This window comes from Cylas formicarius, unplaced genomic scaffold, assembly GCF_029955315.1.
Source record: "Cylas formicarius isolate icCylForm1 unplaced genomic scaffold, icCylForm1.1 PGA_scaffold_5__7_contigs__length_24384050, whole genome shotgun sequence".
NCBI classification, from domain to species: Eukaryota; Metazoa; Arthropoda; class Insecta; order Coleoptera; family Brentidae; genus Cylas; species Cylas formicarius.
The window spans coordinates 18,811,196-18,838,275 of NW_026844341.1; the positions used below are offsets into that span (position 1 = coordinate 18,811,196).

At 37.0% G+C, this 27,080-nt stretch overlaps 1 protein-coding gene across 2 annotated transcripts in view; it reads left to right on the forward strand.

Moving 5' to 3' along the window:
• Positions 1-27,080, forward strand: part of LOC132701903 (phosrestin-2-like) — an 88,123-nt gene that overhangs the window by 2,160 nt on the left and 58,883 nt on the right. For both annotated transcript variants that reach the window (XM_060670198.1, XM_060670199.1), the window contains exon 4: positions 6,124-6,247. In XM_060670198.1, the coding sequence (XP_060526181.1) occupies positions 6,124-6,247 (124 nt within the window). The remainder of the gene's footprint in view (positions 1-6,123; positions 6,248-27,080) is intronic.

A 27,080-nucleotide genomic window follows, 5' to 3' on the forward strand; every position in this document is an offset into this window, starting at 1 on the left:
TTTACCAACAAACTCTTTTAGTAATCAAACTGAACGAACGGAATCTGTCGTCACAATTTTAATTTACAATTGCTATTTTTACTTGGATCCTATAATCAGAGTTTACATAATAAAATAGTGCTATAAACTTTGCTATAATCGAATGAAAACATTGTACACAATGTTCCAGATTGCAGTTTCTCCGTTTTCTTGGTTTCTCTTTGCGGTTTTCGCGGCTCTGTATCAGTTTTGAACTAGTAATCATGAAAGCACTTTGAAATATAGAAAAAAGGTAAAAATTGCTACATTTTCTTTACTCGCAATCCAGTGGTGTAGATCACCCTGTGTGTACTCGACAAGAAAATAATACGATTGAGAAGATGTATGACGTATTGTGAATTTTCTCATTAATTGATAAAGTTTTTATAGTATAATAATAAAAATTGACAGTTTTAGGTTTTTGACATTTACGAATGTAAAACTTATTGGAGCCTTTCTCGTAGAGGACGCTAGTTCCACTGTATTATTTAGATAAATTGAATCATTGAATCATCTATAAAAATCGAAGATAGACTCTCAAAAAGCTTTAAAACAACAAAAGGGCTGCTACAAGGATGCTCCACATCACCAACATTGTTTAAAATATTTCTAGAGATCTTAAAACCATGGAAGAAAAAATGTGAACAAATGGGAATTCCAATCAGAGGCGACTGTCTTTACACGTTAAATTTCGCGGACGACCAAGTTGTACTCGCACAAGACGAAGAAGACCTAAGTGACATGTTACGAAAACTGAAGGAAGAATATGAAAAAAATGGAATGGAAATAAATTTTTCAAAAACGGAATACCTGGCAACAACAGAAGATGGAGAAAACTACCTACAAGTCAATGAAAATCATCAAATAAAGAGAACCAAAAATTTCAAATATCATAATATTTGATTCATAATATCTCAAAAAGGGACAACAGAGGAAGAAATGAACAGTAGACTAGGCCAGACGCGAAACTGTATCAGACAACTAAATCCAATACTCTGGGATAGACACATCACTCGACACACCAAATCACATATATTTAACACCATAGTACAGAGCGTAATGACATACGGCGCAGAAAACTGGGTGATCAACAAAAAATACAAAAGTAAAATACAGGCCACTGAAATGGAATACTGTAGAATTTCGAGAATAGACAAAGTAAGAAACGAGGAGATCAGGCAGCGAATGGGTGTCAAGAAAGATACCTTAACATTGGTTGAAGAAAAGAGATTGGTATGGTACGGGCATGTAAGAAATAGGTGGATACACAAGATAACAGAATGGAGCCCCATAGGTAGAAGGAAAAGGGGTAGACCCAGAAGATCTTGAAGGGATGAAGTAGATGAATCTATGGAAAAAAGAGGTATCGGAGATGAATGGCAAGACAGAGATGGATAGAGGCGTAGGTTGAGAGAAGGGAGACAGCGACCGCTGTAAAAAACCCTATATATATATATATATATATATATATATATATATATATATATATATATATATATATATTATTTAATTTATGTAAAAAGTAGTCAAAGTGTGGGGTCAAGTAGATATTTCCTAAAGTTTAAAAAATTCGACGATTGCAAAGAGCAGGGCGTCGCGACGCGTCGAAAAATTATTCGATTGCAGAAACTTTGGAAATACGCGCATACAAAAGTACATATTATTTAAAAACTTTTTTGTTATTTACTCAAACTTATTTACTTTACCCGTTTCTAAGTTATACCGATTTAAAGTAAACATTTCTTGATTAATAAAAATGTGATTAACGCTTATTTCTACAAGTATGCCATGAATGTTAGTTACTATGGCAACCATTGTTAACGCAGTTGTTTTAAGTGCAATTACAAACAATAGATTTCAACTATTTTAGTATGATTTTATTTATTATTTTTGATCGAAATAGTTCTGATAACATGATAAATAAATGAAAAAACAGTAAAATACCTACAAGTTAATAACCAAAATTATTATTGCAATTAACTACATAATAAGACATTTCAAAAATTTTGTTCAAAATTATGTCCATCTGCTCGAACACAACTATCAAAAACTTTTAACAGATGAGCTTGGGTCACTTGTAGGAGAGTCCTTCTTGTGATAGCGGCACACGCTGCACTAATTTTGTTAATGAGATCAGCCATATCTTCGATAGGTTCTTCATAGATAACGTTTTTTAGGTAGCCCCAAAGAAAATAATCTGGTGGTGTAATGTCCGGGGACCTCGCCGGCCATCTTACCGGTCCATTAGTACCAAACCATCTATTGGGATATTCTCGGTTCAAATACCTCGTTACTATTTGGGCATTATGTGCAGGCGCTCCATCCTGCTGTAGCCACATATTCATTCTAGTGTCAAGAGGCACTTCTTCTAATAGTTCCGGAAGTGTAGTTTGAAGAAATCTTAAATAGCGATCTGCATTTAAAGTTCCTTCGTAAAAGTAAGGTCCAATAAGGAATCCATTTAATATGCCGCACCAAACATTGATACTAAAAATTCGTTGGTTACCTCTTTCTGTAATCCAACGAGGTTGGTTTTCGGACCAAAAACGACAGTTGTGTCTATTAATTTTGAACAAAATTTTTGAAATGTCTTATTATGTAGTTAATTGCAATAATAATTTTGGTTATTAACTTGTAGGTATTTTACTGTTTTTTCATTTATTTATCATGTTATCAGAACTAAATCGATAAAAAATAATAAATAAAATCATACCAAAATAGTTGAAATCTATTGTTTGCAATTGCACTTAAAACAACTGCGTTAACAATGGTTGCCATAGTAACTAACATTCATGGCATACTTGTAAAAATAAGCGTTAATCACATTTTTTATTAATCAAGAAATGTTTACTTTAAATCGGTATAACTTAGAAACGGGTAAAGTAAATAAGTTTGAGTAAATAACAAAAAAGTTTTTAAATAATATGTACTTTTGTATGCGCGTATTTCCAAAGTTTCTGCAATCGAATAATTTTTTGACGCGTCGTGACGCCCAGCTCTTTGCAGGCGTCGAATTTTTTAAACATTAGGAAATATCTACTTGACCCCACACTTTGACTACTTTTTACATAAATTAAATATTTCTTTTCGTTTTGGACTTATTGGCGTGCGGAGTTTTAAGTGAAAAACCCTGTATATATATATATATATATATATATATATATATATATATATATATATATATATATATATATATATATATATATATATATATATATATATATATACATTTTTTTGTCTGTCGGGTTATGGTTAATCCATAATGACACTTGTTTAAACCCTCTAACTCTGTCGGTTATTTAACTTATTTGCAGTTAAAAAGTTCATGGTATTTTTTCAGATTTTCAAAAAATATTTAAAAGGCAGGGGGAACAATAAAAATCGAATATTCAACAAAAAAAACTTGAAATCCGGGAGATTTAAATAAAGATATCCAGTTAGATTGGCCAGCAAAAAAGGACCACATCAAATGTTCACCTTGAACTTAAGCAGAAAATGTCTTGCTTTTACAGAAACAAAGTTTTTATAAATTTTTGTATTAAAAAAAAAAATCCAACATTGCTTTTCAAATCCTCGTCGCTCCAAGAGAAAAATCTGAATCAAGTAAAAATAATTTTTAAAAAGGATCGGAATATTTTTGGACGATAGTATAAAAAGCTTGCTAGAATGAATTATATCTTTTCTTTTTTTTTTCTTAGATCATAGGATGTATTTATGTATATGTGTATATTTATATAAGCAGGTCTGGTTATGGAACTGGGAAAATTAGAATACTATATTTTTCGGTCCAATGTAATCTTCCTCAGAATAATAATAATAATTAACAAAAACTAATGAGAAAAAATGAGATTCTAGGTACGTGACTAACAATTATGACAATTAGAAATAATATAATGCTCCCCGTATGACTGATCTCTTTGTTAAATATAATTTTTAGATTATTTTATTGTGGGGAAGGTCACATTGGACCGAAAGGTCGAATAAAAAACAGAGTACTCTAATTTTGCCAGTTCCATAACCAGACCTGCGTCCGAAGAAATCTAACATATCCGATATGGTGCTGCTTCTGCGGGAGGGGAGGCGACTCCGCCCCCCGAATTATTGCGTTGTTTATTTCGCCCGACCGTAGTTGCGATGTCCCCGTTGGGTGCTGCGTATCGCTCTATCGTTTGATGTTTTCTACATATTCGATAAATGCAGAAGGTCGTCTCTCGTATTCAGGTGTACGGACTTTTCTATCTCGATGACCCCTCGTATAATCCTGGTCCTAAAATCAGAAATGTTAGCTATTTGTTTACAAGTGCCGAAATCAATTTTATGGCCTGTCTGGTGTTGGTGCCGGAATAAAGCCAATGTTGCACACTATATACTCCTTGGTTTTGTTTCGGCTTTCTTAATATTGCTCAATAGAATGATCAGGTTTGTATGCCGTAGATATCTCGTGTTTCCATAATATCCGGCCGATACTGTCAGTAACCGCCATGATGTATGTCAGAACGGCGATCGATCTGCGTTGGGTCTCGTCCTGCACTCTCTATTGCGGCTGCTGTTGTTTGCTTATTGCACTGCTGATGGTGCGTCTTTGGTATCCATTTTGCCGAAGACAGCTACTAATTTTCTTCAGTTCATCATCTCTGTTCTTCTCGTTTGTAAGCCTGAAGGACCGAGGAATTAATGTAGTTGCCACTGCCTGTATCTGTGATGGGTGGTGGTGAGACTCAGCGCTCAGATATCTATTGGTGTGTGTTAGTCTTCTATAAAGGGCAGACTGTTATCCTCTTCAAGTTCTATTGTGAATTGAATTCTCAGATGGCCTAGGAATTTCAAAAGCTCGTCTTTGCCAAAAGACCATACAACAAATATGTCATCAACGTATCTTGTCCATAGTTATGGCCTCAGATTTGCCGTCTCTATTGCTTTCTTTTCGAAGTAAATCGTGAAGAGGTTAGCAATAACAGGTGAGAGAAATGATGCTTCTCCATCCAATTATCGATATTTTTTCCCCTTGTACGACTCTTTGGGAGCCCGTAGAATTTTGGACAACGGCTAGATTTTTCCCCGGGTATAAATTTCTTTTTTGTATCCTCGTTTATTCATGACTGGAGAATTTTGTTGTTTTTTCCAAATACGTCGTGGGATCTCTGGTGACCGTTCCTCCAATTTTACACTATAATCCGATGTATTCATGCGGACAGTGGCATTTCCTTTGTCTGCTGGCATTATTATGGTATTTTCTTTTTTGTTTAGATTCTTCAGGGCTTGCATTTCTTCTCTGCTTAAGTTTGGTTGTGGTGGTTTTGACTCTCTTAAAACTCTGGCGATACCTTGCCTTATTAACGCCGCATCTTGTTCGTCTATGGTGGAAAGACTTGCTTCGACGTTGGAAACGATCTCTTCAATGGATGTACCTCTGGATTGGAAACGTGGTATGCTGAAATATTTTGAACTGTAAGGCCTTGGTTTGTGTTTGGCACTTGTCTATTTTTCTTGGAATTTGACTGAAGGATTTCTAATTTCTTCCACGGATTTTTTGATGTGATATCTTTGTCTTTTTCAGTGCGCCGTAATGTTAATAATTCTATGCGGTCACACAGCAACTGATGAATCTCGTTGCTTAGTTTAAGGTGGAGTCTCAAAAGTTGTCGCTTAGTCTCACTAACTTCCAATTTTAAAATTTTAAGATGAGGTACACTGCTGACTGCCTGACTGCCTCCTTTTGGTTAGTTTAATAATAAAATTTGTCACCGCAAGACTCGACGACGCATATGTCGCTTGTGTATTTTGGTTTCAGATTTTTCCGTATTTTATCGACGATACGATAAAAAAGCACGTCCGGTATTTAGATACGGGCCGTCAAAATGCGTCCCGTATCTGACGAATATCCGTTTACGGGGATCCGCATGTTATGAATATTTATGTGCTCCGGGAGCGAAATCAGATATCGATGATATCGTACCAGCTCGGCGCGACATCATTTGATAATACGCGGCAAAATTGTTTTGTTTTCATGATGATCGATAATACACGACGACGCGCGAGGCAGGGGGTGGGGTGTCCCACCCCAACTCCCGCCATCCGATTAAATTCGTCCGCTTTGTTTCGCAGGTACGGTCGCGAAGACGAGGAAGTCATGGGCCTCAAATTCTGCAACGAGGCCGTCATGTGTCTCGCTCAGTTGTATCCACCGCAGTTGCCGCCAGGCGGCGCCACACAGACCACTCCCTTACAGGTAAAGAGTGGGGGCGGGGGGCGGATCGGGTCGTATGTAATACTACTGTTCGAATGAAATACTTAAAAACATTTCTAGGTTGCAAAGTGGACTAACAAATAAATTTTATATGAAAAATGCTTGCTAAATGTGCAGCAAGTGATAAATAGGTATATAGACTGTTCCATTTAAAAGATCAGAGAAAATTTCGCTTCAGAGCGCCACCTAGTATTTATATTACACTATATGCTGGAAAAAATGTAATAATATCAATAATATTCTCATTTTTATTGGTTTCAGAGTTATTAAGCCTATTATTGGAAAAGTAAAAAAGTACCTTCTTTTTTTTTAGTATAACTTTCTTATTTACGAGAACAGATCTTCACTATAATTCTCCATTATTCCATAAACTAATAGCCTAAGTTAGTGTCTAAAATTATTTTGTATTCTAATAATTGAAGAGTACAGGGGAAAAAAGATGAGGGTCCAACAAACTTCATTCTGAGTAATAGTCATTTTTATTTAGGAAGACTACTCTAGAACATGGTGAAGAAAAATAGGATTTTGGAATATAATTATTGCTAACTTGAACTAAAATACTTTTTGACAGGATATGCAAAAAATATATAAACTGTCAATACAAAAGTATAAAAAATAAACTTTGATTCCAATACAAAAAAAAACTTGGCAATAAAGATGTATTGTAATGTTATCAATGTGGTATTGCTTTAAAAAAATCCGGCGCTTTTTAGATGCTGCAGGTCTTGAAATTCAGCTTTAGATACAGGTATTGGCCCATCATAACCTAAAGTTGGAAGCAAAAAACACTTCTCAGGTAGCGAAAGTCTTTTTCTTTTTTGTTTTTGTGACACCATTTTCAAATTCTCGACCAGTTAATTCTTTGACCCGTCTTGAAGGAAAAGGACACTTGGGCATACAGATATCCTCTTGAAATTTGGTCCACCTCTGAAAAATGGACTGACCTTCACAAAAAATAACTTTAAAAGGGCTGGGTTTTGTTCGGGAATCCCTTAAAACTGTTTCACTAAACCCATATTTCTATCGCATTCTAGATACGAATGTTAGCGAACACCGTCAAGTTTTTATTTTGTCCACAGCATGTCACGAAATATTGTAAGCTTCTTGACATCAAAATCTAGATGGTTCAAAATGTAATCCCATAGCAGTGAAGGAACATTATCAGGGCCCTTTTTTCCTGAAATTTCAGTATAAGTATAGAAAAGAGCTTCAGAGGTCGAAAGGGCATGTATGTTGAACATGTAGAACGAAAAGTTGTATACGATAATACATGACATTAATTGTAATATTCGGCAGATGAAGATTTTTTTGAAAATCCATTCATTTAACAGGTTTTTTAAATGCACTTTTTTTTTCAACTTGCAATCTTCGCAGTTCTGTGCGTAACTGCAGTGCATCGTGATCGTCTGCACTTTGATTAATTTTTTTTTCAATGTCGTCAATTTTTACTTTCAACTCATTGCATGTACTGCAGGTATCGCATCGTGGATACCCAAAAGCAATATGAAACTTGGTGTTGAATATTTCTCTATATTTTTCATAACAAACTAGTTTATCACCAGATTAATAAACCTTTGTTGTTTTAGCCAAGCCATTGTGAGAGTTTCTACTCTTAAATCGTCTAATGTGTTCCATGACCGACTCTGTTACTTCACTAGAAAGTCGGTTAGGTCTGAAAGAGTGCTTTAATCGCCCATCTAATGGCCCCGAACCCTTTGATTTGTAGTAGTAGCCTTTTTGCAGTTATGCCATGTAAGGCTAAAAAAGCTTTATAGCACACTGGGATTTCACAAAGTGCGTTGTTTTTTAACAATCTCACCTTATAAGTATACGAAAATGAATGAAAATCATCTTCATCATCAGATTTCCTGGGACGATGGCGTGTTACAGGTTTGCACGTTATTAAACCACTTTGTAGTTAATTAAACTTAGACACGATCCTGCAGTAAGATTTTAGAAACATTTAAGTTTTGGTTAGTTTGCACATTTGCAGTCTTGTCCAGTTTGATGACTACTAAGCGTAAATTTTCTTTTCCTTGTTTTTTGTTGCTCAGTCATTACTCAACAACAAGAAATATACCACAAAACTTTAAAAACAGAATAATCAATAATTACACCAATAAACTTCAACGTCAATAAAAACAAGTCGGTAACTAGGGACTAAACTACTACTACTTACATTTTAAATTCTGTTTATCATTGTACTGTCATCTTTCTCGCTATTTCTTATAGCTGGATAGTATTTTATAGCCGATATATTATACGAAATAACTGTTAGTCGTATTTGGGCAAAAAAATGGACCCCCATCTTTTTTCCCCTGTACTCTTCAATTATTATTGGAATTTGTAATTAAAGTAATCTCGAAGTCTCCTTGTGATGCCCTACATATACTTATGTCATTGAAAAAGGCTCAACAGGCCCATACTAAGATGTGTTCCTTTTTGGGGAAAGGAGGAATTATAGAAAAAAAAATTGATTACGCAGCTGACAGTGATGTTTTCATCTAAATCAGAAAATTTCATAAATAAAAAAAGTTATCTGCAATCTTAGAAACGGCCGAAAATTCGAAAACTACACAGGGTGTTCGGAAGTTGAGTTCAGAAACTTGGAGGAAAGATTGAACGTGGTAAAAGAATTTTTCGAGTTATAGCTTGTCAAAATTCATTTTTTAAAAGGCAGGGGGCTTAATTCTCAACGGAATACGATGCTATTTTCCCTGCATTTTATTTATTTAGACAGATATTGCAAAATATAATCACAAATCTTCAGAAAGTGTTACTCTTATTTTAAGTCGATAAGTGTTATCGACTTTTTTATTCTAGGCCCGAATACCCTGTACTTTTAATTTACAGAACATTACATTACGTACATTTGTGTTACGGAAAAGCAAAGTGGGAAAACAGTATGCTACAAATTAAAAAAGTCAAAAAATGGCATAAGTCAATGCAATAACGTTTATCTTTTTGTCGTAGATCATTTATATCTGTTATAGGTGTTTCATACAATAAAGATTTTAAGTGCTCCCAAAAAAAGTCCATCGGATTAAGGTCTGGTGAGCGAGGCGGCCAAGCTAGAGGTCCGTGTCGACCTATCCATCGATGTTCTAATGCCTGACCTTCGTACAGCCAAGTGGGGTGGAGCGCCATCTTGCAATAACCACATGTTTTCTCTCCACCGCAAAGGTACCTCTTCTAGCAATTCTTCTTGGAGAAATTGCAAATACATTTCCCCATTAAGCGATCTGTTAAAGAAATGAGATCCTATAAGATTATCTCCTACAATCCCGGCCCACATATTTAAAGAAAACCGGCGCTGATGTTCCACTGATGCATTTCTCAAAAATTTAAAATTACTCTCAATTGCTCATTACCCTCGTTAAGTGCTTGAACATGAAAGGCCCGAAGATTATTTTCATGCAAAACTTCCCAAACTGTAGAGCAAGCAATTCTTTCTTGAGCAGCAAGTTTTCTCGTACTCATTGACGGGTCAGCCTTCACATTTTGCAGAATTCTTTCTTCTCTTGCAGCGGCTCTTGTATACTTTGGTCTCTAGTCATATCAGGTTTGAATGATACCCTCGTCTTAGCAGATGGAACGTTTCTATTGGGATAAGCCTCGATATAAAGCCGTCTTCTGTCTTCCTGATTCCTAATACATACTAATTTTTAACGTGTGATTTAGATTGTGACAATGAATTTTTCAAATTTCATTAAGTCCTGTCAGGTAAAATCACATTTACAGGTAAAATGTGAGCCGAGAATAACAAATCGATAACACTTATCGACGATTCTACTTAAGGCATTCTGCTCTTATTTTGCAATATCTGTCTAAGTAAATAAAATACAGGGAAAAAAATGTTCTAGGTAAATCTTTCCTCCAAGTTTTCGAACTCAATTTCCGAACACCCTCGATCTGTAAGGCGGTCGAACGTTATTCACCAATGAAGACCATCACAGTTTAGAAACACTTTTTTCTGCTAAAACAATCCAGTTAAAAAGCTAAAAATCCGTCACACTCAATAGTAGTGGCAACGCCATTAGCAACTAATTACACTCAACGATTCGCTTTCCAATCAACTTAGGACCGCTGTATTTATTCGGTTGCCGAACCCGCCGGCAAAACATTCGCAAAATATTGACTGGCGGGGTTTTTAACGAAATCAAACGAGCAATTTCGTTATTGCTGCCGGCGTTGCTCCAATGGTTTCCGATATTGGGGGGGGCCCTCTCGGTCTCAAACGATTAATTACATAGTCGCGACCCGCTTTGCAGTTTGTTCCCGTGGAATTATTTCCAGCGCCGCTCGACAACAACTCCCTGCATCATCCACCCCGGGGCGGGTAGCAAATAAACCCATAAAAACCCCCACCTCAATCGTCGAGAACTTTCTCGTTGTGTTTCGCTATGTTAATAAAATTTCACGTTATGGATATTACTTTGCGGAACTTTGAACCGAAAATTGGAACGGAGGGGACAGGCTTGGGGCATACCGTCTACAGGATCGTCACTTTTAAGGTCCTTGGCAACATCCAAATTTCGACGGTTTTAATAGATAATTTTTGACCAAAAACCTTTGACGGCGGTTTTAGTCGTTATATGTCAATATGCCAGTTCTCGACCGATTTATTTATTTATTTATAAACAAGTCTTTCCTACACACAGACACACAGACTCAACTACAATAAAAGGACAGAACAAAATGTCACCAAAAAAGAGATACTTTGTCAGTGGACTAGTTACAAATAATTACAGCTGTTTATTTATTTTATTTTATTTATTTATTTACAACAGCAAACGGTTAAGCCGATGGGGCTGACGAATAAATTTACTGCGTATACAAATTATGTAAAAGAAATATTCCTTTTTAAAAAAAAACATAAAATATATACATAGTGTATCTTCAATGATATCACAAAAAAGAAAAAGATTTTTATGAGAGAAAAAGGAAGAAAAAAGAGTTATTGATTGTAATGAATATCTACTCTCATTAAATGGTGCACTTCTCTGTCCAATTTGTTTTTGAAAGAATTAGTACTTGTTGGGGACCCTGCGTCTTCCGACAGGGAGTTCCAGGTATACGCCACTCTGTTGCAAAGGATTTTATTTCTCTGTAGTCTGGCAATCTTTTCTTTGGTTAATTTTTTGGAGTGACCTCGTAGATAGATATTCGAGTCATTTTGAAAGATGTTCGGTTCACATGAGTAATAGTTTTGAAGGCGCTCAAGCATTTCAATGTCGTTAATTAAATAGGGAATCCATATTGTCTGACAATATTCTAATTTTGGACGAATGAAATGAAAGGCCTTCTTCAGACTTAACCTGTTTAACTATTTTTGAAACATGTGTTTCCCATTTCAAGTTGGAAGTTATCATAATTCCAAAGTCTTTCTGATCTTCTAGATATTGTAAGCTCGTTGCATTTTTCTTCGTTTGGCTTCATTTTCCATTTTTTTTTGACCAAATTTCTATCATTGTTAGGTCTCTATGAAGGTCTCTGATATTAGGATTCGCATAGAGATTTGTATCATCTGCAAACAGTGCGATTGAAGTTTACATAAATTAGAAAAAGCAACGGCCCAAGAACTGCTCCCTGCGGAACACCACTAAGCATCTTATGCCTCTTTGGCAAACTGCCATTTACTCGTACTTGATAGTAACGATGTTTCAGAAATGAAGCAATAAGACGTAGCAGATTTCCTCTTAATAACCTTATTTGTCCCTCCATTAATCGTAAAAATAATGAAATCCCGTGCACCCCCCACGACGCGTTGACAAGGTTAACAATTTTTTTCTCGCTAGTCTGAAGAAAAACATTTGACGTCAGCGGATTCGCAACCACCCCCCTCGCCCCCTACGAGGACGACGACGAATCTGATTTGCAAAATCGGAGGAGAAAGAAAAGTGGTGAGAAACCCTCGGCGGGAGGGGGATGGAGGGGGAGCGCCCATTTGCCTAACAAAACAAAATTAGCGTTGCCGAAAAAAAAATAAACCCCGGCAAAGGTGAACAAGGGCAGAAATAAATATTCGCGATGCTTTTGTGTGCGCGTCCCCTCCATTTTGTATCTCGACGGGGGTGCGTGCTCGGTGGTTTCGTTTTCCCTTTTGTCGCGAGAGGGGGGTGGGAGGAATAGTATAGATCTCTTCCACGTTCGTTTGGTTGGCGGTATTTTCTTTTTCACAATTCCGAAATTCCCCGGGTAAGTTCGACAAGCGCTGTCATCGCCAAAAACCCACCACTTCATTCGTACCTTATTACGGTCGTATGCGAACCCATCGTATTCGTTAACAACATACCCTTTACTCCCACTGTACACAAAAATAAGCAATACATAAAATTAAGTGACGTCACAAAAAAATGTTATTTGAGATTGTAAGTCTCCCACCAGAAACGAAAATTTATTTCAGAACGAAAAGAAAAAAAACTATATTTTGAAGAAGACAAATGTAACGGGTTATACTTCATTGACATCATTTTCGCAAACTTTTCAATGAGTTTCATCTGTTATTTTTTATTTGTTACCAGTTTAGGTATTTTACAAAGAAGTGCACTTACATCTTTTAAATATTTATACTTACAATCACTAGCCATAAGATTCAGCTGATACGACACTTGTGCTAGAGCAAGCTTGTCGTTAGTAACTGGAATGGTTTTCTGTGCGGTAATTTTATTTTTGCGTCTAATCATCACACGCATGTCACAAAAAAAACTGTTTTATGAGATTATAAGTCTCGCACCAGAAACGGAAATTTATTTCAGAACGTAAAAAAAAAATTGTGAAGAAGACAAATGTAACGGGTTCATTGACATCATTTTCGCAAATATTGCGATGAGTTCAATAAGTTCAGAGGAAGGAAAAAACCAGATAAGTAAATACATTTTTATAAAAACAAAATATTGCTTAGGTGGCTTTGCTTCATTCATTATTAATTGTCATGTGGGTAAGATTAAAAGTGCAGAAGAAACTCTCGATAAGCTCATGCAGTGGAAAGAAAAAACAGGTTACTATTAAAAAAAAAAAATCAAAATGTACAAACTGTCAGAATTTTCAATCATGCCGACTTGCTGATGAATAAAAAAGCCACCTAAGTAATATTTTGTTTTTATCAAAATGTATTTACTTATCTGTTTTTTTTTCCTTCCTGTAAGCTCTTTTTTTAATGGATTTTGAAAATTTTGGTGTCAAAATGTTGCAAAAAGAGTACAGGTTTTAAAAAGTTTTTGCTCCCACTAGGCTGCCATTTGAAAAAACTAGGTTATCATAAAAAATTAATAGTTCATTATATTAAATGCTATTTGCAATTAGACAAGTAAAGAAAAGTTTTATTTACAATTTTTCCCATGATCAGGTGACCCGGTAAGCCTCCTAGAAAAAAAAATTCAAAAATGAAATAAAAATTTAAAAAAAAAATGAAAACCGTTCTATCCTACGTAGAATCCAAAAATGTAAAAAAATATAGGTTGTGCCATTTAAAATTCGAAAATTACTGTCGTTTCCCCTCAAACATATTGTCAAAAAATTGGACATTCAAATTTAAAATCGCTATCTCAAGCCGTTTAAAAGTTATTGTGTTCCCCCTTTCTGATGTCATTCAGTATAATAATTATGATTATTTATTACAAATTATTTAATAAAAAAAATTACTGATTAGTAACTATTTTTCTATCGATTAAAAGTTTGTTATTGTTATTTATAAGAATAACGTTTTCAGTAAATTAAACATGATACGCTTATAATAATATGCAATAGTTTTTTTTTAATTTTTAAGCGGTGTTACGCAAATTGCTAAAAATGTACAAATAACCAGAATTTATAATTATAATAACGTAAAAAAAAAAATTTGGTAAATTTTTGCCCCAGGGGGGTCGCCTTGTCCCACCCTCCTATACCTAATTGCAAAAGTTCGTAATCTTCGTATAAAAATTTTTACAGCCCCATCCCCGTATGTAACCGATCGCACGCCGCCCCACTTTCGTAAAGTTGGGCTTAAATCCCGCGATGCAATTCAATTATGTCGCGCATTATGTAGCGTAATAATTTTTACTTATTTGCATTTTACTGGCGAACGTCCGCTCGCAACTTTATCGAATTAATCCCTCCCCCCCGTAGATAATATTAAAACTAGAACGGGAGTAAAACTAAACTGCACCACCGTGTGCAGCGATTTAACGTTGCTCCGCAAATAAACGCGATCGATATTCCTTTTTTTTTCTTCCTGACGTATAAAATAATAAAAAAAAATATAATTAACGCTGCTGCGTTAAAGGGCACGCGGTATATTCGTTTTCTGAATCTAGTTTTATTTATGGCAAAAGGTTGTAGGCTCCGTCGAGTTTCCCAGTCCATATGTCACCATAAACAATATTCAAGTCACGCACACAAGTCTTCTTTTCTTCCACAATATGTTCTTTGGAGTTTGCACATACTTCTTGAGACACGTTTTGAATTTATAGAGCATCTAGTACGCAATATTGGAGTAGCCCAAGGGTTATATTGCCGATCTCAAGCTCGGATAAAGGATGAGGGTTTTAGCGATAAGCCGGCTTCCTTCTTCTTCTTCTTCATGTGCGGTGTCCGTCATCGAACGTTGGTTATCATATTGGTTATCAAAACTTTATTCACGGCTGTTCTAAATAAGGCTGTACTTGATGTATGGAACCATTCTTTTGCGACCTGGCTTTATTTCAGGTTGTTTATGTAGACGCTCCAATATTTGTTCGTTGCGGATTCTGTCAACCCAGCTTTCACGTAGCAATCTGCGGTACACCCACATCTCAAAGGCTTGTAGTCTTCTCAGCAGTATTTCCGTCAGCGTCCAGCTTTACATCCCATAGAGCAAAAATTAATGAGAATGGTAGAAAACTAGGTATCGGAAACTAATAAATTAAAAATTACTAATGGGTTCTACGATCATAAAGATATTCACCGTTACACCTGAGTGCAACCAACTCGAAGAAAGTACAAAATATCTACACGAAGCTGCAAAATAATATTTAGGAATACAGAAACGGCATATCAGCGACAAATTGTGATGGAATGAATTAGAATTATTAGTAAAAGAGAAAAAGGCTAAAATGGCTAAATACAAAAAAATACGAAGATTTGGCACATTATACTGAAGCAAAGAGAAATGCGAGGAAATTGCTACAAAAGGTGAAGGACGAGCTCTGGTACCGAAAGTGTCGGGAAATTAACTCATACATTGGAGGAAGGAAAAACAAGGAAGCTTGGAAATTTATTAAAAGTGTAAGAACATCACACAAGAAAAATACGCATATGCAACTCATCGAAACCAATAAATGGATTATTGACAGAAGACAGACAAGACTTCCTTTCCGGTTGCTATTGAAATACATGGTCAACAAGTTGAAATCACTATAGAAGTGACCAAATCTGCAATAAAGGGTTTAAAAAATGGAAAAGCACCAGGTCCTGAAACAGCGAAACATTATATACTATGCTAACTTATATTTTCAACTTGTGCATTAATGGAAATCCAGTTCCAGAAGTATGGAAAACAGCTTATATCACCCCAATTTACAAGAAAGGCAAAAAGAAGCATTGTAAGAATTACAGAGGACTGTCAGTAGGCTAATGTACGACTATTACGAGATTAGATACAGTCAGAAATTAATGAACAACAAGAAGAAGAACAAAGTGGCAAGCAAATAATTGAGAAGAAAACATTTTTTGATTTTCAAAAAGCTTACGACACAATACCGACAACAAGACTTTGAAAAATCCTAATGGACACAAACATCAATCATACATTCATTGCTGGCACTACAAGATTTGTGTAATGGACCAAATTACAAGTGTGAAGTTAGCAAGTTAAGTGTTTAATAAAACACTACAAATTCTATTACGAAGGGCACTACCAAGAAAATGTGTCATAACCTTAAAAACTTTATAAGAAAAAATAGAATAGAAACCTATATCAACAAACTATTATATTTAATTTTACTAGAATATTATTTTTTTTCTGTTACTGTTTTGTTGTTAACTATTTAGAGGTCTGAAATAAATTGTAATTAAAAAAATGTATATGAACCTGGGTCCGGAAAGGCAAAGTTTTCAAGATACAGGGTGTCAAACTTTTAGTTAGAGATACGTTACCCTCTTATCACTACCTATAAAATTGCCATATCTTGATAACGCTTATAAAAGACATTAATAAGAAACCTTTGAAATTTGTTGCCAATTAGGGACACGCAATAGATTGGTTTTTGTTTTTTTTTCTGGAAAACGATCCAGGGTAAGAAAAAGAGAAAAAAATCAAGATCCAAAAAAGTTGCACTTTTAGTAGCTTAATATAAAAAAAAAATTGGTGAGAAAGTCAGTAACACATTTTTTGTCTATATTTTCGATTGGTTGGCTCGCAATGCACTTTATGATTTTAATTTAATTAATGCTAAATAATCCTCAACAAAATAATAAAGTTTCAGACCATCTCTCGAAATGTGGCCTCAAAATTGCTTTTAAAACTAATAACACTCTAGGAAAATTTGTTAAAAACAATAAATCTAAATCTAATAGATCCCAGAATTCTGAAGTTTAAATTGCGGATCATGACAGGTATCACAAACAGGTATCTTTCAAAAAACGTATCAACGAACATCGACGATCATTTCAAAACAATAGTTCAGATTCTAATTACGCTATCGGCATCCACAACGCCCGACCAGAAACTAGAGGCTTTCGCCAAAAGCTTAAAGATGCAGTTCTTGGACAACCCCAGGCAAACGCCACAGCCTGGACGAATCAGTCAGGCAATCAAGGGCTCAGATCCGAGATTCTGCATCAACGGAATCGCTAAGGCCAGCCTTTCCGAATGAAGTCGCTGCCCTAGCCAAGAGACTAAAGAGGAAGAAAGTTCCCGGACTGGACAAAGTGTCGAACGCCGCCCTGAGTCGCCTGCCACGGAAACAGGTCGCGGAATTAACGAACATCGTCAACGCGATCCTCCGCACCAAGTACTTCCCGACCGCCTGGAAGAGAGCAAAGATCATTATGATCCCAAAAGCCGGAAAGTGTCCGAAGAACCCGGACAACTACCGGCCGATCAGCCTGCTCTCTTCCATAGGGAAGCTTGCGGAGAGTTAATCCTGGACAGGCTAAGGGAAACACCGCAGCTGACGGCGCTGATTCCGGAGGAGCAATTCGGCTTCGTCCGGGATAGATCGACAACGCTTCAAGCGGCCCGACTAACGGAGCACGTCTCAGCGTCGTTCAGCAAAGGGTTCGTCACGGGAGCAGCCTTCCTCGACATCTCTAAGGCGTTCGACAGGGTTTGGCACGACGGCCTTCTCCACAAGCTCTACTGCGTAGGAATCCCGGTTCACATCCTAAAGCTCCTGATGTCGTACCTCCAGAACAGGACGTTCCAGGTACAGGTGGAGAACAGTACATCAGACCCGGCCAGCATCAGCGCGGGAGTCCCGCAAGGTTCCCCGCTAGCGTCACTGATGTACATTCTGTTCTCCCACGACTTGCTAAGACACCAAAGTACGGCCAATTACCAGTTCGCTGACGACACGGCCATAGTGGCGTCAGCAAGAACTAAAAATTGGTCAGCCAGTTGGCTCCAGGAGCACTTGGACTCGATCTCCACATGGGCGAATAGGTGGAAAATTGCGATCAACGTCGCAAAAACCCAAGCCATCCTATTCGCCAGGGGAACTAGGAAAAATCCGGGAAAAGAGCTACAAGTCAACGGCACAGCCGTCAGATGGCACAAGACCGTCAAATACTTAGGACTGACCTTCGATAAGAAATTATCATGGATGGACCAGTGTTCAGCAGCAAGGAAGAAAGAGCTCGCCTTGAGGGGAAACTCAATCCCCTGATCGCACGAACCAGCAGACTGTCGGTACACAACAAAATGATGATTTGGAAACAAATCATCAGACCGGCAGTCACTTACGCATCCCCGGCATGGGTTTATGCGGCAAATATCCGCCTGAAGGACCTGGAGGCCCTTCGGAGCAAAACCTTCCGGTGGATCGCGAACGCACCCTGGTTCTTGAGAAACGAGCAGATCCGACGGGAGCTGGACACCCCATCCGTAAAGGACCACCTTGCGGACATAAATAGGCGGTTTTTTCTGAAGGTCAGCCAAAGTGAATCCGAAGTCGTGAGGACAGCCTTCGACTACACCCCAAGGAGCAACGCCAGGAACATTCCCCGCCCCAGGGACTTCTCCCCGGACTAGAACCAGCGCGCACAATGTGCCATAGACCCGCCACATAATACTTAACCATTATAAAATTGTCAGATTATAAATGTAAGAACTTCTGGGTTCAACCATGTCAAATAAAGAGTTTACAGGTTACAGGTGATATTCGCATTTGATAAAGACAAGGTGTTTCCGAAACAGCTGTGAAGACGTTTTCAATTTGATTAAAAGATTGAAATAATTTTACAAATGCCTTAACAAACGATCTATCGTCAAAAAACTTCCCAATGAAACCAATTTTATCTATCAATGTTAGTTTGAAATGGAGTGACGTCATCACGTGTTTGTTCCAGAGGCTACGAGAAATTATAATTGACTTATACTTGACTTGACTTAACCGGAATCATGGTAATGCTGATTTTGAAAGACTTCGGAAGAGAAGTGAGTTTAGGTGGTATATTATCCTTTGTTTTTTTCTCTCTTTTTAGGCATTAGGAATTAGGTAAACTAGGAAGATAATTGATGCATAAATAAATCTTGTCTGCCTGCATTTTACTGGTCCGTACGTAGCAACGTGAAAATTTTTATTGGTTTTAGACTCAACTGGCGGCATCGCCAGTTACGTTCGCCGAAAATAAGAAATTAAATTTCCGAAAAAAAAAATTCATCAGCGTTTTTTTCGTCCCGGCCCTACATTTCGCCGGAAAGTCAATTATGTTCGAGTACGCCCACTTTTCCATTCAAATTTGTTTCGGAAACTCGATTAAAATTTGCATATACGCGTTTCACGAACATAGGCCAAGGGCATCGCAGAGAACACGGAAAAAGTGACCGAGTGACGTAAACAATTTTTTTCCGGTATTTCCGGTGCCGAAACGTCGTTCATATTTTACGAGAGGCCGCCCTCAGGTGCCCTTACGCCCGCGATAGGGTTATATTCGTTCGACACGAAAACCTTTGACGGCCCTCGAAACCGGGATCTCGTGCTTACCGTTAATTAATAAACGCGTGCCGTGTTTGACGAAATGGATTTTTTTTTTACTGTAATTGGATCGGAAATTAATTTCGTTCGCCTGCTAACTCCCCCTCAACCCCAAGTAACATCTGTAATTAAAACACTAATTTATTTAGACGTAAGCCTCCGACCAGCACTATCCTAATATGCCATTAAGCACTCAATCCAGCTTTCTTCACTTTAATCCATAGAAAAAAGGCTTGAACATAACATACTTTCTGCGTCAGCAGACTCAGGAGATACTTGGTCTATCAACTCATCATGTTCACTGTCTTCATCAAACTCAGAGTCTTCTTCTTCACAATCATTCTTATTTTTCTTCGTTTTCTTCTTATTCTTTGTCTTAGTTTTTCTTTCTTGTCTCTTCACATTTTTATTTACTATATAATTTTTGCATGGTGAAGTCGAGGGTGCAGGTTCAAATTGTACATGAGCAGTTCTTTCCGCTACAGTTTACATCGATATTGTAACTATATCAGTAAAACCCTTAATTCAGGAGTCGAATGGGTAGGCTGAATAAAGTGCTTGAGTCTGTAAAGAGGGTCATTTGAATCCACCCTGATGGATGTGCCATTCAGACTGATCCTGGAGGACATCCCCTCGTTAGCTGAGCACTCATATTTTTTGTGGGAAAATAATGACCAGTAGCATTCATGCAAACAACTATTGTCATAAGAGATCCCCTTTCTGCTGATGACAGTGCAGCTATCTGGAGTTTACCTTTGTGACTTTTGTGATGTTTTGAGGTATCTTGCTTTGTACTATTGTGGGGCCTGCTTCATTCACGTTGTAAATTCGATTTGGTGGTCGGTGTAAAGCTCTTTAAGGAAGTTGAAAAAAGTATCCACTTTTTCTTTATCAAATCCAATTGCGTTTTCGTTCTATTGAAGTAGCTGCTGCCATTTCTGGAGACATTTGAGATAGATTTTTGGCACAGACGAAATAAAGTTGCCCTAGGCACTTGAAAATGCTGTGCCGCTTCCAAGAATCCCATTTTCTTTACCCGGACGAATTTCATAGCTTCTGTCATTTTTTCTTCATCCCAGGTTTTTTGTTGTTGGTTGATTGTGGAGCAGACATTCTAAAAACAAACATAACATTTATTTTTTTTTTAAATAGTAGCAAATGCCTAACATGTGAAATATAAAAACCTACGACTGTCTATATTTGGATTTTTGTACTAGTACAAACTCGTCTAAAGTTTTTTTCAAGTCACAATATTTTAATGACAGAAGATGACAAAATGTTGAAATAAACTTAATATCGATATACCAAATAGTATAACACTTATTTATACATATGTATTACCTTTTAAATTTTCTGCGTGAGAACAAAACAAAACATGTAATGGTGAGTGTGAGATAGTAAATAGAAATTAAGGTATTCCATATTAGGACACTGTACCATATTTGGCGACTTTCCTTTAATGGGCATTCTTTTCTTTGTTATATACGTGAATAATGTTCAGTAAGAGGTCGTTTAATATTATTTTTCAATTTTTCTGTTTGTTTTTGTTTCGTTTTATTCCTGCAAATCGTTTGCTAGAGGGTACTTTGTGAAATAATTTTATTTTTTTATATGCGCTTTTATCGTAGTAACATAACAATTATTTTGATCGTTTTATTTTTCTTATTTGAAGCATTTGAAGCAATAACTGTGCCTTCATAAGTGGCTATACGAGGGATACCTTTTATATTTTGGGATTTGTAATAAAAAACTATAAGCTAACAACAAATACGATTTTATTGCTTCTCAAAATATTCGTCCTGATGATCAATACAGTTTTGCATTCGATAAAACCAATCATCAAAGCACTTTTCCCTCATCGCTTCTTAAACGCATCAATCGCTTCTTCCGGTGTCAAAAATCCAGGTAATTTATTCTTAATGTATGGGAATAAAAAGAAGTCGTTAGGTGCTAAATCAGGACTATATGGTGGATGGCTCATCAAATCAACGTTTTTAATGCTCAAAAATTTCTTTGTTTTCACTGTCGTTGTGGAGAGTGATTCGTCTAATTACTTCGAAGCCTTTCGGCAAAAAAATGGTTGTGTACCATTCAGAATTGACTGTTTTACCTTTCACCATAGAAACAGTTGCGACGTGGACAGTTTTCCTGACAAAACAGGCTAACATTTGTTTTGAGATACTTCACGCACCAACAACTCATTCTAGAAGACCCATACAGTCGACTGCTGCTTATTTTCAGGTTCATATGCATAGATCCATGATTTACCACGTATCATGATATCATAGACGTGTTTGGAAGCACCGCGATCGTATTTTTTTAGCTGGTCTCACTAATGCCATGGTAAGTCACATGACGATCCTGCATCAATGTTTTCTTGGACAACCACCGATTTTGAACGACCTCCACGAAATTCATCCTTACACTTAAGAAAATTACGACCACGACTGAAGTCAGAAAATTAGCAATAAACGGTAGTCCTAGATGGAGCTTTAACTTCAAAAGTCGAATTAAGTATATCGATGAATTGTTGTCGAGTTAATCCACGTTTAAAGTTGTAAAAAATTATTTCACGAAAATGCTACCGATAAGGTTCTATTTTTAACCGTCACAATTTATCACAAAAAACACAAACAACACTCTTTTGTCAAAACTTAACTAAATAAACCTAACATCAAAATGTCAAATTCTCTATAAAAACGCTAATCGCCAGATGGCACTACTAGTTTAAGAAAATCCCGAAATAAAAAAGGCAGCCCTCGTATATGTTTTATAAATCGCACTCGCAGTTGTCGCTTTTTCATAAACACTGAAAAACGAAAAACCGCGTTTTATTTCCGTTACTGCATATCAAATGAAAACGATTGACGCAATGTCAACGCTTTGTCACACGCAAAATTCGGAGCTTTATTGCTGCGTTTTGTTGTACGTTTTTCCAAAGTATGTATTTTGACATTTGTCAGTAAACAATACAATAGAGCGAAAATCGAAGAAGAAAATCGTTGGAATGTAATTTTTTAAAGCATCTGGACACCCGGGAAAGCCTAGTATTGCGCTAATTTTAATTTTATGCTGTACGCGAAAATGTCAACGTTCCACGGGTTGATTTCCCGCACTAATTGATTCACGACGGCGCAGAAAAAGTATTAATTGTTCCCATGCGGCTTTCCGCTGCACTTTAACGTCACGGTTACATCGCAATTATAAAGTTCCGGGTGGATAATAACGTTTAAATTCCGGACGCCTGTGAACTATACGCAAATTTCAATTAAACCGGAAGTTATTTTTCACGAAAAATTAATCGCGGCCATATTCTCGCGCCGATGCGGCTAACGCGCAAAAATGATTCACGACTGAAATTGGACATCAAAAATTAACAATTTAACCACTTTTAAACGCGTGCCAAAGTGATAGGCGAATTGGATTTTAAATATTAATTTGTGATCGTTTCTCGATTAATATTTACCGCCCAAATGTTTGCAACCGATCGTTCGTCGACGGTAAATATTTGTGCCTGCGCCGTCGATGTTTTTGTTTGTTATTCTACTTTATTGGCGTCATCGTCGTCATCGCTTTACCCTTTACTAAGCACGATCAATCGTGAATCGTTCGTGAAAAAACGAACGACAGGAAAATGCATACGACACGTAGGCCGAATGAAGAATATTAGACCAAAAGGGCTATCGTCCACGACACGCGAAATTTCAAAGGGAGAATTAAAACGGTTTATCAAATCCAAACGCTCTGGCAAAAGATGTACCAGTTGGTCTTCTTATCGCAAGTTTATCTTTATGAGATTTACAAATAACTCTAACCACTTTTTTTTGTTTGTGGAAAAATGAACAACGGAAAAATGCACACGACACGTAGTCCGAATGAAATAATATTAGACCAAAGGGCTATCATCCACACGCGAAATTAACTGGTTAAAAGGGAGAATTAAATCGGTAGCGGGGCAACGTGACAATCAACCATAGCGACGATCGCCGTAGTCATTTTTAACTCTACGGTACCGAAGCAAGAAAATCGCCCCCGTTTTTGACCCCGGAAGCATTACGTGACTCGCTAGCGATCTATCTCGGCCGCTTTTGCATTAGGGTAATAACGCACCAATAAGGTTATAAATAAAACGGGATGCAGGACTGGAAATTGGCTTTTGACGGCACAAAGGCATCGGCACGGGGACCTGCGTTAATAAATTTACCGCCCGATGGGGTAGCGTTCATATTTCCACGGTACACGACATTAAGAGCGATAAATGTAAAGTTTCCGTGTTTTGGTTGGGGATGAAACTCGATTGTCGTAATCGAACGAGACAGTCGGGATCGTCCCCTTGGGTATAGTGCCGCTCCTGGCCCTCCGACCCGACTTCCCCTTCCGGCGCGTTACTGGGTTTGGCAGTTTGATTAATCCGGAAAACGGATATTGTCGAATAACGCGGACATGTTGCAGCGTATTTGTGTAACAATCGGGTCGGCACAATTAACGATGTAAACGCATTACCGCAATGCAAATCTGGAACCTCTACCGAGCTGGGACGCTCCGGAATGGTCCTGGAGCTAATTTTTATTATAATAATATGTTTTGCGTAACACGAAACTTTATCCATTTGGATTTCTGGAACGCGGCTCTAACCTGACACAGTGTAATATTGAACTATACTTACGTAATAACAATTCTAATTACTAGTTCACGTGACTAAACGCAATGTCGCAATACAAACCCGGGACGTCTTAGCTTGAATGTAATTACGCAATAAGGACTGTAATTACTTGGATCAAATTTTTAATACTATAAGATACGATCAAAAATATAGTGCTTCTATTGCTTTGACGTTTTAAGTGACGTACCTTTATCGCAGGACCGTGGTAAAATCCATCCCAACAGATGTTTATTCTGCATTAAGCAGATCTGACCGCGGGGTATTTTCGAATAAGTAGAAGAATTCATTTTAACAAGGTGATATGTATCTTTTTTAAGAGTTTAATCTAAATTGCAATATGTTCGCATATATTACGGAGGTATTTGACTGTGATTCTTCTAGTAAGTACGTATTTATGTACCTGATTCTCGAGCTTTGACCCTGCGAGGCTCTTTTCAAGGGATATTTCAAATGGTAAGGGTAAGTACGGTCTGTTCATAGATATAAGAAAGAGACCAATTGCTTTTGAATGGGATTATTCAAGAGTGGTCACTAACATACAATGCAGCAAGATTATTATCTAAAATTTCGGAATTTAAATTCAAGTAAAATTGTAGTCCGTAATAGAATAATTTTATACCTACCTGTGTTTAATATTCTTTGGTTTGCTATACTATTTAGTTTAAGTTTATTATGAAATACAGCGTGTGTTGAATCGTGTGCGAGTGTATCTCAGGAGATGCTCCCGCCCAAATGTTGAAAACACTTTTCTATTGAGACTAAGGAAGTTATAAATAATGTTTATTTGACTCTCGTTGAACGTGGTGCCAGCAAGCAAGCATCTTTAGAAGAAACGGCCACATTGACGAAAGTTCCAACATCAACTGTATGGAAAATCGTGAAGAATCCCAGTTCGGCGAGGAAAAAAAGAAGCGATGCTGATATTTTCTCGAGTGTAGATGAAAGTGATCAAGATATAATACGGCGTAAAATTTACCAGTTATACGAGCGTGCCTACATTAGATATCTTAATTAGGAGGCCTGAAAAAGATGAAATTGGTGTTAAATGTGGCAGAACTACCTTATGGAAGTGTATTCAACACATGCGTTTTAGATTTAAAAAATTGACAAAATGCAAGTTTTAATGGAATCTTTTAGAATTCGGAAATGGCGACTGGAATATCTAAAAAAAATTAGAATTTACAGAAAACAACAAAGGCCAATTATTTACTTGGATGAAACCTGGTTCGACACTTACGATACCCCGGAAAAGGGTTGGGCTGACTCAACTGATAAGTGTAAAGCAAACGCACCATCAAAAAGAGGTAAAAGAATAACTATTTTGCATGCTGGCTGTAAAGATGGTTGGATTCCAAATGGACTTTCTCTCTCTGAGAAAAATATTAAAGATTCTTCTCTGGATTACCGTGAAGACAACACCGCTGATTTATTTGAAAGTTGGTTTAAAAACAAACTAGTTCCAAACATTCCTCCTAATAGCGTCATTGTAATGGACAATGCAAGTTATCACAGTAGACAGTTGACTAAAACTCCTTCCTCATGTGACACAAAAGCAACAATCCAAAACTACATGTATAATAACGAAAAAGCAATTAATTGTGGTTCTACAAAGCTTGACCCTACAAAAGGAAAACGTGAATAATTATGCAAAAAATCTAGGGCATACAGTTTTAAGGCTTCCGCCTTGCCACTGTATATTTGATCCCGTTGAACATGTTTGACACTAACTGAAATCTACCATTCGTCGTAACAATGTTTTTTCCTGCATTAACTCCAATGTCCTCAAACTTATAGGAACCGAAGTTTTTAACATCCCTCCACAAAGTTGGACAAACCTGTTAAACATAGAGAAAAAGCAGAGCAATCGTATATCCATAATGCAAATAATATAGAACAAATAATAATTAGAACAGGCGATGATAGCGATAGTGATACTGATATATTATGTGAATAATTTCAAGTAATTTAAGTAGGTAACAAAAGTAATTTGTAATTTTGTTTTAGATTTAAACATAAATAAATACATAAATAAATAAATATTGTTTAGTATCTTTCCTAACAAAACCTCAAATAATTAAATTCTAAGCAAAGTATGGACCGGTTCGGCCATATTTCATTCTTACAGCTTGCCCGGGTCTTTCTTTAATTCGTATCAGTTAGTCACTTTCTTATATCTATGAACAGACTTTACCTTTACTCTATTTATCTTAAAGGTAAGTTTTAAAATAATCATTTTTGTCTTGTGTTAGTCGACTAACAACATTCTTCTTCTTGTATTTTTGCGTCTTGCACATAGTTCTTCGATTTGTAAGATTTTTAAGATTATAGATTATATTCGCGTACGTCATAAGAATACAGATAAGTAGTTATTAGTATCTTACAATTAAACATTTTTCGAAGGTTCCTGTTTTTTAACACTTTAAAATGCGGAAACATACTTATATCCCTCTTATTAGTGAAGATAGATAAATTCCTAAGACGGCCCTGGAATGGATACGGATAAAGGGTTGCGGTTTTGGAGTAATCAACAGTAGGTAAAGTGAATCACGGGGCCGGTTGTAAAAGCACTATATATTTCTGGTCTAAGTATAACAATAATATCGTTGCAATTAACGATGTACGTCTAGGTACGATGCGGCATTAACAAAATGGCGGACTGCCGTTATGCAAATCGCCGTAATCGTCTTAAAGACGTCGGGCAAAGTGAAACAAACCCAAACTGCCGACAATGGAGGCAACTACCTGCGAAAGAGAGAAATGGGTCGGAAGTGTGACTCGCTGCCGGCAGTAGCTTAATGCAATGGGGAAGAATGGAAATAATTCAAACGAGGCGAGGCTCCTACGGCGCGAAAGTATAAAATAGTGGTCCATTTGGATGATAAACCCTGTGACTGGAATCGCACCCCTGTGCTGCGTCGCCCACTCTCTTGAATTATTCAGAGTAGCGGCCGTTTCGTGTAGTGCGTCATCGAATGTAACGAACGATCGAAAATAC